The sequence below is a fragment of the Ictidomys tridecemlineatus genome, chromosome X, assembly GCF_052094955.1.
Source record: "Ictidomys tridecemlineatus isolate mIctTri1 chromosome X, mIctTri1.hap1, whole genome shotgun sequence".
Taxonomy (NCBI): domain Eukaryota; kingdom Metazoa; phylum Chordata; class Mammalia; order Rodentia; family Sciuridae; genus Ictidomys; species Ictidomys tridecemlineatus.
In genome coordinates this window covers 108,154,786-108,167,314 of record NC_135493.1, presented here as the reverse complement: position 1 = coordinate 108,167,314, position 12,529 = coordinate 108,154,786, and the positions used below count along the sequence as shown (strand labels likewise).

Sequence of the window (12,529 nt, the reverse complement as noted above, 5' to 3'; positions counted from 1 at the left end):
TGCCACCTCGCCTGACAGCCCCATTTTTTTTTTTTTTTTTAGTAAATGATAAAATTGTTTCAAAAATTATTGGGCTGATGCACAAGGCCCTGGGTTCAATCTCAGCACACACACACAGAACAATACTGGCTTGGTAATGGTGTAATGAAATTACCAATATTTCCATTCTCCCAGCCCTTTCTGCATGTATCTGGTTGAATAAGTTGCTTTCAAGTAAAAGAGTAATGGTTATAATTAAGAGTCATTTGATAAGTCTTGAATATAGCCTTTTGTTATTATTCCAAGAAAGAGAAAAGGCAAATGATTCTAATAGCTTTAACAATTCCTTTTGTGAGTAAGGTCATTTCCAATTCATTGCTTACAACAAATATGAAGGAGGTTCTTAGCAAATAGTCACTTGATAGATTACTTTGAGTGACAAAATAATAATAATAATAGTAATAATAATAAATTATTTTTGTGTTTTTTGGGCTAGTAACTCTGAAGGAATTCAAAGAATTGAGTGGCATCACTGTAACAAACTCATTCCATTCCCATATATGCATTTGTGTGAACCAAATATTTCATTATATATATGTATAACAAGGAAAATAGGAATAAAATTTATGTTAAACACTGCCTCATTCTAGCAATAGTTATATTTATCCACAAGTACATTCACAAATAAGGAGATCCCACTCGTCTCATTAAGAGACACACTGCTGATCAAATTTATGTTCATTTTTAATAATTATTTATCAAAAGTTATATTGCAGTATTTTGGTTAGTTGTGTGCTAATTTATATACATAATTCTGTTTCAGAGAATATGATAGAGTAATCAAAAAAGATTTCAAGCACTAAAGCATCCCATTATGAAAAAATTATAGGAGAGAAAAGAATGAATGTATAAATGTGAGGAGAAAAAAAAGACAATTTATAAAATATTTGAAAGTTCAAAAAGAGCTTGATATATTTTGTGGATGAATAAGGGTACATTTCAAAGTGTCATATGTTTTAAATGCCACTGGTACATGTAAGTGATTAGGTAATAATTTTGTTTTAAAATGTCAAAATTGGACTTCTATTTTCTTGCCTGGCATGTAAGGAGCTTAGACATTACCACTCCATTCTAATGACAAGTAAAAAGAAGAAGCAACTGAAAAATCAACAACTCTTCAAAGATTTGTCAGAGAAATGATGTCACAGGGTTGCCCCCAACATTGGAGAGACAGACAGATAAAAAGAATCACAATTTACTGGAGCAGAAACCCACCAGCAGAAATCTCTGAGGGATCCAGTGCTGGGAAGGAAAATTTAAACTGACAAATTGCTGGGGGCTCAGTGTGGACAAGTGTGAGTCTAAAACTCTAGGAGTACAGAAAACTTTCACTGTGATCCACACCAAACCATCTCCAAGGTTAAGTTGCCAAAACGAGCAAAACCCAAACACAGCAGAGGTTTCCCCAAGTTTCTGGTAGCCTAGGACCAGACTCCAGATGTCCATGCTCAATCAACAAAGTTTTCCACTCAGGACAATGGGAATAAAATAAGAGTTGGGTTTTCTACCCACTTTGGGTGTCCTCTGCATGACTTGTCCATTAACTGCTGCCTTTTACTTCTCTTCCTTCTGAAAGAACTCTATTCAATAGCCATATGATCACTATCCTTAGCAAAATATGCAGAATGGTTCCTCTTAAATATACAAAAAGCAGTTTTAAAACTTGCAGAAGATACCAAAATACTTAAAAAAAATACAGTCTCTTACCAGCACTGTTTTTTTTTCTCACAGAAGTTTAAAGATTGATGGTAAAAAAAAAAAACTTAAAAATAATAAATAAATAAATAAATAAAGGTGGGTGGTGTCACTTTATACAGTACCACAAAAACTGATCATAGTGAATGCAAATGCTACTTTCAGAAGCTACAGAAGTGAGAATGAAAGCCTACTAGGCAGGTACTATCCCTTTTGCCCAAATTGAAATAGATAGGCCCTCTGGGGGAGAAAAATTTTGATCCACATTTAACCATTCTTCTCTTTCCATAAACTTTTGAAGTAAGTCAATCCCTTCATTATGAACCAAGATTACTTGGGTACATAAATCTCCATTTCTTTAACACACTGAACAAAAATTCAACTAATTAGGGCTATCTTAAGCCATTATTATTAGCACAATACTGTCCCAAATGCTATGGGTTACACAAAGGAAATAGACAATGACTTTGTTTGCCCTTAATCATCCTAAACCTCTTTAGTTCTCCAAGATTTGAAATCAGAATAGTATTGCTTTTCTCTTAATCATGCCTCTGGATCATACCCCAAATTCCATTAGAAAGACATTAATGGAAATTGTGAAGCAGCTACCCTTGGTGGTATTATTAATCTGTCTCTCTGAGGATCAATGGTACACAATCTCATGATATAATTCCCCTATGGTTTTTAAAATGTCATTTTAAATTTCAGGCAGTGAACAAGTGAGCCAGTACAGGGTGAATTGGAAGCATTAACAATGTCAGATTTTACTTGAAAGGGACCCTTTTCAGAAAGCATATTATAAAGGAGTTTTCTGGACATAGAAAAATGCAATTCTTACCTCCCACCAACAAGTAGCTGTTGGGAAACAGTGTTTTTGCTTGCATAAGTGCCCTTGCGTGACCTGAGTGAAAGAGGTCAAATATTCCATCTGCATATACTCTGACAGGCCTGTCAACTGTGAAAGAAAGAAAACAGTGTTAACAGAACTGCAAGAATAAGGAATTCCAGTTACCTTCCATTAGAATAGTGCCATAAGAAAGTTTACCTAGATAAGATGCAATCTCTCCGAACCATCAATTTCATATTGGTGCATGAAATTGATTTTAAATACAGGTTCTTCTAAAGACATCAAAGCAAAACAAAAAACAAAATTAAGATCAAACGAGAACACACATTGTTAGCCAACAGGAAAGACAAACACAGAGCACTGGGGAGTTCTCTTGACTCAGAGTGAAATCTAGATGTCTGAGCCGGCATAGTCGGCTTGGCAGGAACATCAAGACATGAGTAACTGAGGAGCTCAATGGAAAGGACAAATGACTATGTCCTTGAGTCTGGCGGTCTTGAATGAAGACTGAAAATCCTGTTTCAAAGGCAAAGCTGTGCTGGAGTCTGTTCATACTGCTCAAACACTTTTCTTCCCAACTTCAAGTCTCATTGGTAATCTGAAGTGAGCCATGGTAAGGGTGTTTTCATTGTAGAAATTGGCAAATGCTATAAATCAGGGCTTATTTCCATCTGGAGGGCCAGTTGTTAAACATTTTCAATAATATCATTGCACAAAGTCACTCTCTAACCTCTTTCATATCATAGGAGATGGGGTCCCATGCCCCCAAAGGGAGGAGAGTCCGAAATAAGCATTACATATAAGGATGGTGCTTGGAGGTAAGCAATCAACACTATAGTCCTTCATGGTCCCACAGGATACTTGCTGCACCAGGCCAAAGGGAAGGTTAAAAGGGAGTCAAAAGGGAGTCAAAAGGGAGGGTTAGGGGGATAGGGTTCTATCAGTTTGGTGCATAAAGCAAGTCACACAATGGAAGGAAGGCGGGTATCACTCTATTATACCCCTATCCTGCTAGTTTGAAAGAAGCCCGTTACATTTGTTGAAAGTTTTATTTGTTTGCCAACTTTTACACCCTTCTCTACTCTCAACAAAGGAATCGGAAAATGAAAATCCAAGAAGATCCAAAAATAGATAACAGGAGAAAGAAGTAGTTTCTCATAACAAACTACTCTTGTCCCAAGCACATCTGTCACCTCTTCTCCATGGTTACATATGTCATAGGGACATTTTATTCTCTAAGAAGAAAAGACATCTATGTGGTCACAACAGTGCTTTTCCCCCACCCTACTGCTCCATATTGGAGATTCAATCCAGGGCCTTGCACACACAAGACAAGTGCTCTATCACTGAGCTACCTCCAGTCCCACAATGGATTTTTTTTTAATTTTTAAAAATATTTATTTTTTAGTTGTAGTTGGACACAACACCTTTACTTTATTTATTTTTATGTGGTGCGGAGGATCGAACCCAGGACCTCGCATGTGCTAGGGACACACTCTACCACTGAGCCATAACCCCAGCCCCTCCACAATGGATTTTTTTTAGATGTTGATGGACCTTTATTAGATTCATTTATTTATATGTGGTGCTTAGAATTGAACCCCGGGCCTCACACATGCTAGACAAGTACTCTTACCAATGAGCCACAATTCCAGCCCCCACAATGGATTTTTTAAAAGAGAAATATGAGAAGCCAGATGCAGTGACATGCACCTGTAGTCCCAGCTACTTGAGAGGCTGAGGCAAGAGGATCACTTGAACCCAGGAGTTTGGGGCCAGCCTGTGCAACATAGCAAGACCCCATCTCACAAAAAAAAGAAAAAAAAAGAAAAAAGAAAAAGAGGAACACGAGAACTTATTTCCCCTGACATTAACATTGTACCTATTAAGCAACCTCTCACCCTTCTTCCACTTCCTACCCTCCTAAGTCTCTGGTTATCACTATTCTACTCACTAAAAATTTGATTTGATTATTACCCAATGTATACATGAATCAAAATATCACATTGTACTTCATAAGTATATATATAATTATGATTAATAAGAAGATATAGAATATGAGGACTATCAATTAAATATGCTCAACAGAACACACACATTTATCTCTACCTCCTGCTCAAAACACCAAAACAAGTATAAAAAAGAGTATGATGTATTAAGAACTATGTAATGTTTTGAACGACCAATAATAAAAAAAAAGAAAGAAATACATGCCTAATTAAATGCCAAAAATTCATAAAAGAAAAAAAAAAGAGTTTAAAAGGTATCATTTTGTAGAGCTCGGTGGTACATGCCTGTCTACCAGCAACTCAGGAGGTTGAGGCAGGAGGATCACATGTTTGAGGGCAGTCTCACAACTTAGTGATACCCTCAGCAACTTATTAAGACCCAGTCTTAAAATTAAAAAGGCTAGGAATGTAGCTCAGTGGTGGTGTGCTTGTCTAGCATGTGTGAGGCCCTCGGCTCCAACCCCAGTTTGGGTGGGGAGAAGGCATAATTTTGCCAAGGTTAGAGAAAACAAGGAAGACAGTGACAGTGAATGAGAGATGTCAAAAACATTTTGTAAAGTCAGTTGTCAAGTGTTGAGTGCCTACTGGAAATAAGAATTAGGGGTGAGGTAGGAGGAGAAAGGTATTGCTGATTTTCTTTATAAACCTAAGAGTCTGACTTTTTAAAATACATGCATGTATTATGTTATAAACAAATTTTTATTATAATTAACACACTAATTGTACAAATTAATGGGATTCACTGTGATATTTCCATACATGCATACATTGTGCATTGATCATATCCATTCACCCTTTTACCTTCACCCTTTCCTTCCTCCCTACCCCTTTTCCAGCCCCTAGTATTCCTCTTCTACTTTCAGATTGTCTTTTTGTTTGCTTGTTTGTGAGGAAGCTTGTACTACTTGTATTTCTGTGAATGCTTTAAAAAGAAAGAAATCAATGGAAACTTCTATTGAATGATCTTTAGAACTTAGATTTCAAATACTGATTATTTCTTGATGCAATTCCACCTCATTAATTTGAAAACAAATAAATGTTACATTAATAGATTCAGATGGTATAATGTTTCTAATAAATTTCTCTAATAGAATATCTAGAGACTTTATGTCAGATTAGGAACTGCAACTATTTTCAATTATACACTATTTTGAACAAACAGAATTGCCTTCACAGGATTATACTGTATTCTAAATAAGGCACAGTAAACAGAAAATGCTTCGAAATAACAAACTGTCTAATGAGGGATCCTTGATTTCAATGCTCTTATTCAATTTGATTTCAATTGAGGAAAATTTGTTTTAAGATATAAACCCCATGGAAAAGCAGATGGCAGTTTTGTAGAACTTTTTGTTAATGATTCAGAGGTGATCAGGATAAATGAATTCAGGAAGCAAGGAAGAAAGAAAAGAAAGATGACATAATTACTGGGAAGAAGGACATTTAGTAAATTTGAGAGTATTTGCAGAGTTGATTTTGCAGTAAGCTCACTTTTAAAAATTGTAATGTGTCAGCAATTTCTAGACTGTGAGAAGCTCTACAAGACCAAAAACAACAACAAAAGAACCTGGTGTCTTTGTTTCTTCAAAAATTAAACTTCAAGGGATAAAAAGCAGAGGGGGAGGGGAGAGAAGGAAGGAGGACCTGCAGATTGAAAGAAATTTAAAAGATATATTAGTATCAGCTTATTGTAATGTGTGGACATTTCTCTTGTTCACACACCATCCATCCTTCAGTTCAAAGCTTGAGCATGTTTTCACTGAGCTCCATGGTCATTGGCTGAGGGCCATGCCTCACAGTGCAGCCCCTTGTGATGGACAAAGCAGAGATTTGAGGTGAAAGGGACTCAAATTGGAATCCCAATTCTACCCAGTCAGGACATTTGACAACTTACTTTTCAGTTCTTCAATTCTCATTAGCCTCCTTTGTAGAAAGGACACAGTCATAAACATCTGACATGGTTTTTGTAAAGATTAAATGAGATACAGTATAGCAGATGTATAGTAAGTTCTGCTTCCTTTTCTTTTTCCCCAGAAAAGTAAGGTCCTTTTCTGCTTGGACCTGAAACTCATTATTTAACTTGAGGTCAAATCTGTTTTCTTCAAAACCACCTTGTTATGGTTTGGATCTTAAATGTCTCCCACAATCTCATATGTTGAAGACTTGGTCCCCAGCTAATGGCTCTATTGGGAGGTGGTGGAAACTTTAAGAGATGGGGCCCAGTTGGAGGAAGTTAGGTCATTAGAGGCGTGCCCTTGAAGGATATATTGGGACCTCAGCTCTTTCCTCTCACTTTTTCTTGTTTCCTGCCCATGATGATGTGAGCAACTTTGCTTCACCATATTCTCCCCATCACAATGTTCAGCCTTGTCATAGGCCTGAAACAACAGGGCCAAGTGATCATGCAGTGAAACCTCAGAAACTGTGAGTCAAAATAAAACTTTCTTCCTTTAAGTTGTTTAACTCAGTTGTTTTATGATAGTCACAGAAAGCTAATACACACCTGGACTTTCATTTGGCATACCTTGGATTTATTGCTGGGTCAGTTTTTCTCAATGTATTGTTTCCAGACCACCAACTTAACAATTATCTGAGCTGTTTGTTAAAAATGTAGATGTCCAGGCTCCCTTCCTGATTTGAGGTTTTGGTGTGGGTAGGGAGCACAACAGGGATTCTGCTTCTCTAACAAGCTAACCAGGTGATTCTTGACACATTAAAGTCTGCTCTGTGTTACCTCCCTAAGCCTCTGGTTGCCCTTCTCAAAAGAAGCTCATGAAAAAGCTTACTCTGATCACCCTCTTCCTCACCTCACTCTTTTGAAGGCTATTCTTAAAGAAGAAGCAGAGTGTCATGGTTAAGAGATCAAGCTCTAACACAAATAGGTTTGAGATCAAATCTCAACTTTACCACTTAGAAGTGGTTCTGCAGGTGTGCTCTGCAGAGTGGCAGTATCCCCAGGAACTTGTTAAAGCAGCAACTCTTGAGACCCACCCCAGCCATCTGTGGTTCTTTTTTTCTTTTCTTTTTTGATACCAAGGATTGAACTCAGGTGTGCTTACCACTGAGCAACACCCCCAGCTCTTTTTATTTTTTGAGACAGGATCTCACTAAGTTGCTGAGGGCCTTGCTAAGTCACTGAGGGCATTGCTAAGTTGCTGAAGATGACTTTGAACTTGAAATCCTCTTGCCTCAGGCTTCAGAGCCTCTGATATTACAGGCATGCACCACTGGGCCTGGAAGCCATCTGTGTTTTTAACAAGCACTTCAGGTGATTCTGTTGCAGGCTCAAGTGTGAGAATCACTGCCACCTAAACTTATGCAGGTTCACAACTTCTCTAAGCCTTCATTTCCTCATCTGTGAAATACTAAAAGTACTAGCTGTGTAGAACTATGATAGTTAAACTGGGTATGGTGGCACATGCCTGCAATCCCAGTGGCTCAGGAGGCTGAGGCAGGAGGATCACAAATTCAAAGCCAGCCTCAGCAGAAGCAAGGCATTAAGCAACTCAGTGAGACCCTGTCTGTAAATAAAATACAAAAAAAGGGCTGGGGATGTGGCTCAGTGGTTGAGTGCCCCCAAGTTCAATCCCCAGTACTCCCCCGAAATAAAGAAGTATGATAGTTAAATTGCATGATACATAAAAGACCTCAATGCATAGTAAGCATTTAATAAATATCCATTCTTATTGTTAAGCAAATAGTTCTTTGTCCCATGGATTCTTCTAAGTTTAGGTTACTTGTTTTGGGCAAAGGAAGTAAAAACCATTAAGTTATATCATCATAACTGGCTCAAAACTTATTTGCTCAACTAGTCTTATTTTTTACTCCATTCCAACCAACTTGAATTACACTCATTTATTCTCACACACCTCTCTATCTCTGTGCCTTCATTGTTTCTCTTCCATCCTTCTGAGAACATATTTTCCATTTCTGCCCACACAGTTCAAACCTTATTTCTCACAAAAGTATCAGCTCCATGTTGTTCCCTCCCTGACATCTTGCCTGACCACTCCAGGCCAAATGAATTTGCCCTTTTCTAAACTGTCAGTCATCATCTGTGTTGTAGGATTTAGCCCCTAAGCACATTGCAAGCATGCTACTTGTGGTTTTTATTTCATCTCTAATTGTCTTGTCTCTTTAATTATCATGAAAACCCTTGGGAAACAAATTATATTTATATTCTTTTTAAATCCCTTCACTATCCATTCTCTGGTACAGCCTTAAAAAAATAATGAATGAATGAATAAACTTTTATCGAAGAGCCCAGTATTTTTAAGGCATGCTAAAAAGGTTTGTTTTTATTTTTTAAATGCAGACTTTTAAGAATAGTAATAATTACATAGTAGTTTGGGTTCATAAAGCCTTCATGGTTTAAAAAATGCTTTGGGCCAGGTTTGGTCTTATTTTCCCAGTGACTTGGGAGCCTGGAGTAGGAGGATTGCAAGTTGGAGGCCAGCCTCAGCAACTTAGCGAGACCCTGTCTCAAAATAAAAATAAATAAATAAATTAATTAAAGGTGCTAAAGATGCAGCTCAGTGGTACAGCATGCATGGGTTCAATCCCCAGCACTGGAAAAAAAAATGCTCTGGTATTTTTAACTGAATTTAGCTATTACAAAACCTTTGCAGAACAGGTATTATTGTCCCCATTTTGCACATGAGGAAACAGACTCATATCTCTCTCATGACTTGCCCATGTCTGTTGAACTATTAAATGACAGATTTGGGGCTTAAATTCCTGCATTAAGCTGCATCTTTTACCTGGATACTTTGGTTGGTGTAGGTTACCACTGCTAACATTCACCCTTCTTGCATGGTGCTATAATCTCTAAATTCAACTCTAATTGAAAGCAAGCAATGCTCAAATAATGATGGACCTTTATAAATACTTTAAATATCAAGGCAGAGCCCATTTGGGGAAAAAGAAGAACAGCCTCACCTGGTGTTCCTAAGCGGGCCTGAGCAATGGTCAGTTTTTCATGGGGTGCTTGGCACTGGCAGCTCGTTTCATCTGCAAATGGGGCAGGTGCAGTCAGGGTCTAGAAGGGAAAAAAGAAAACAAAGGGAATACAGTCTCACAAGTTTTCCTTCAGCACCATCTTCCCTGAAGTTTTATTCTTGTGGACTACACAGGTATGAATAAGAAGTAAAATATATCTGCTAAGCCTCTCAGAGAAATATTGTACTGCTAGAAATAAAGATGGTATTGTCATGATGCCCCCCGCCCTTTTTTTTTTTAACTGGTGCTTCAGAAATAATAGCTTTTCAGTGTCTACCATCTGCCAGGTACCAGATGAGCTACTCTGGATCTGTCACGCCTCTTAGGCTTCACAACACCCTACGATGGATGCACACTTTATACTATGCCTATTTCACAGAAAAGGCAACTGAGGCTCAGCAGGGTTAATAAAGATGCTAAGTCATGCCCCTGGAAAGGCCTAATGCCCAGCTTTGACCATCTCCCAAGCAATGAGGGCAGTCTTCAAACATTTAGACTCACCCACACCCGGGGTACTCGGCTGAAAGGAGCATCATACTCGGAAGCGTGGCACGACATCTCCTCTATTTCACACGCCAGCCTGGCCAATCATAAACTCTGACGTCTCTTCAGTGCAAAGACCAAGGCCGTTATCTGTGCTCTGGGAGGGCCTAAAAGCACAGCAATTCTGGCGGGCTGCAGATAACTGTTACTGTGGTAGCTTCGCCAGCCACCAATGGCTGGAGGCCCCGCCCCAGGCAGCTTAGGCTGGAGCTCTGGGGAACGCTGTGAGAAAGATGTAGTCACTTGGAAGCCTGCCCAGGAAGTGGCCCTGCATTTTTTAGTCAGCCTCTTAAAATGAAAATCTCACTCTCTCCAGACAGGGGAAGACAAAGCGGGCGGTGTTTTTGTAAACAGGGTAGATGCAATCCAGAGTTGTCTTTTTGTAGTGTTTGAACTATGTCATTATCACAGTCACCACTACATCATCTTTGGTAATTTTTAAGCTAAAGTTGACTAGTCATTGTAAACATTAGTCATAGTGCTGCGTGAATAGTTTCTTAGAGATGGAGACAGGTGTTCTTTGACTTGGGAAGATTCAACTGAAGAAGGACCCATACATTTTTTTTAAAAAAAAATTAATGTTGCATGATAATTATAACTAATAGTGGGAATTCATTTTGACATATTCACACATGCACATAACATAATTTGATCAATTTTATTCCCCATTTCCTCCTCTTTCCCTCCCCTCCTTCCTCTACCTGATTCCCTTCCTCTATCTTACTGGTCTCCTTTCTGTTTACCCAAGATCCCATTTTTCCTTTTTTCTCATAGTTTCCACATATGAGAGGAAGATCCATACACTTGACAAGGAGCTGTAATCCACTTCTGCCATTCATTTATTCAATCAATCATTCATTCAAATACACATCAGGCACTGTCTTAGAATCTGAGGCTAGAAGTGGAGATAAGACCAGACCCTGCCCTTAAGAAGCCACTATTCTCTGCATTGACCAGAATGGATCCATGTCCTGGGCCTATTCCCTTCCACTATTGCAGTGACTTCCACCCTAAAAATGGGAGTCCTGCCCCAGATTGTTGGGAGACCTCCCAGTTGCCTGAGACTTTCTTAACCCACACCCTCTTCTTCAGGGCTCTAAAGGCAAACCAAAACTTGGGACAAAGATTCAGAAAACTTGAATCCACTATTGGTTCTTTTTCAGATATATTAAGGTGACCTTGTGGATTGAAGCTGCATTTGTAATGTGACAAAGGGGTATAGTGACAAGAGCAGAAACTCTGTGCCATAAAACCGGGGTTCAAATCCCCTTTGCAGTACTCATGGGCTATGTGTTTTAATTTGGCTCTTCTGGTTAAAAGGAACTGGCACCCACTGCCAGGCGTGGTGGTGCATGCTTGTAATCCCAGCAACTTGGGAGGCTAAGGCAGGAGGATCATTAGTTCGGAGCCAGCCTCAGCAAAGTGAGGCACTAAGCAACTCAGTAAGACCCAGTCTCTAAATAAAATACAAAAAATAGGGCTGGGGATGTGGCTCAGTGGCCAAGTACCCCTGAGTTCAATTCCCAGTATCTCCCTCCCCACAAGAAAAGGAACTAGCACCCACTAAAGTTAGATCAAGGGATGAAGGATTTATTTTAAGGTTGCTCTGGTGCAGAAACTATGGAATAGGAAGAAAGGGGCAGAGTGTGGCCCCAGAGTGCCAAGTGTTCTGTACCAATCTGGTTGTTCCCTGAACATGTTTCTTCCTACTCCATTTCCATTCACCCTATATGCTGCCACCACACCAAAGTGTTTGCCTGCCTTCTATTCCCCATAAATTTAGCTTAATGATGGCTTATCATGGCCTCTGTCTCCCTTCACAACACTCATTTATCAACTTCTGATTGTGCCTTTCAGCCTCAGCTCCTGTTACCAACTTACTGCTTCTTTCCATGTTTTCTGATTCAAATTCCTAAGGCAGGTTTGTGGGTAGAGCTCATTTGCCTAGCATGTGAAAGGCCCTGGATTCCATTCACTCACACACACACACACACACACACACACACACACACACACACACACACACCACAAAGATCCTGAGGCAGTTCCTGAGTGGCCAAGCTCATCTTTTCACATCAGGCCATAACCAAGGTGAGCTGCAATTGGGTCAGGTAGCTATCCTGCAGACCAACAGCTGTGGCAAGGAAAGTCATAAGTGGCCTATTGTCACTTTAGCAGAAGCTTTAGATGGGACAAGACAAATATTTGACTTTGTGTGCTCTTAAAAGCAAATTCAGGGCTGGGGATGTGGCTCAAGCGGTAGCGCGCTCGCCTGGCATGCGTGCGGCCCGGGTTCGATCCTCAGCACCACATACCAACAAAGATGTTGTGTCCGCCGAAAACTAAAAAATAAATACTAAAATTCTCTCTCTCTCTCTCTCTCAAAAAAAAAAGCAAG

At 39.3% G+C, this 12,529-nt stretch overlaps 1 protein-coding gene across 5 annotated transcripts in view; it reads right to left on the bottom strand.

Moving 5' to 3' along the window:
• The window catches only part of Pcyt1b (phosphate cytidylyltransferase 1B, choline), a 93,618-nt gene that overhangs the window by 35,800 nt on the left and 45,289 nt on the right, over window positions 1-12,529 (bottom strand). For 4 of the 5 annotated variants that reach the window (XM_021732875.3, XM_005334793.4, XM_040271287.2 and 1 more), the window contains exons 2-3: window positions 9,529-9,628; window positions 2,573-2,689 (exon numbers count right to left, since the gene is read on the bottom strand). In XM_021732875.3, the coding sequence (XP_021588550.1) occupies window positions 2,573-2,689; window positions 9,529-9,628 (217 nt within the window). Of the gene's footprint in view, window positions 1-2,572; window positions 2,690-9,528; window positions 9,629-10,089; window positions 10,354-12,529 lie in introns of all 5 variants that reach the window. The other variant, XM_040271323.2, reaches the window with a different exon arrangement.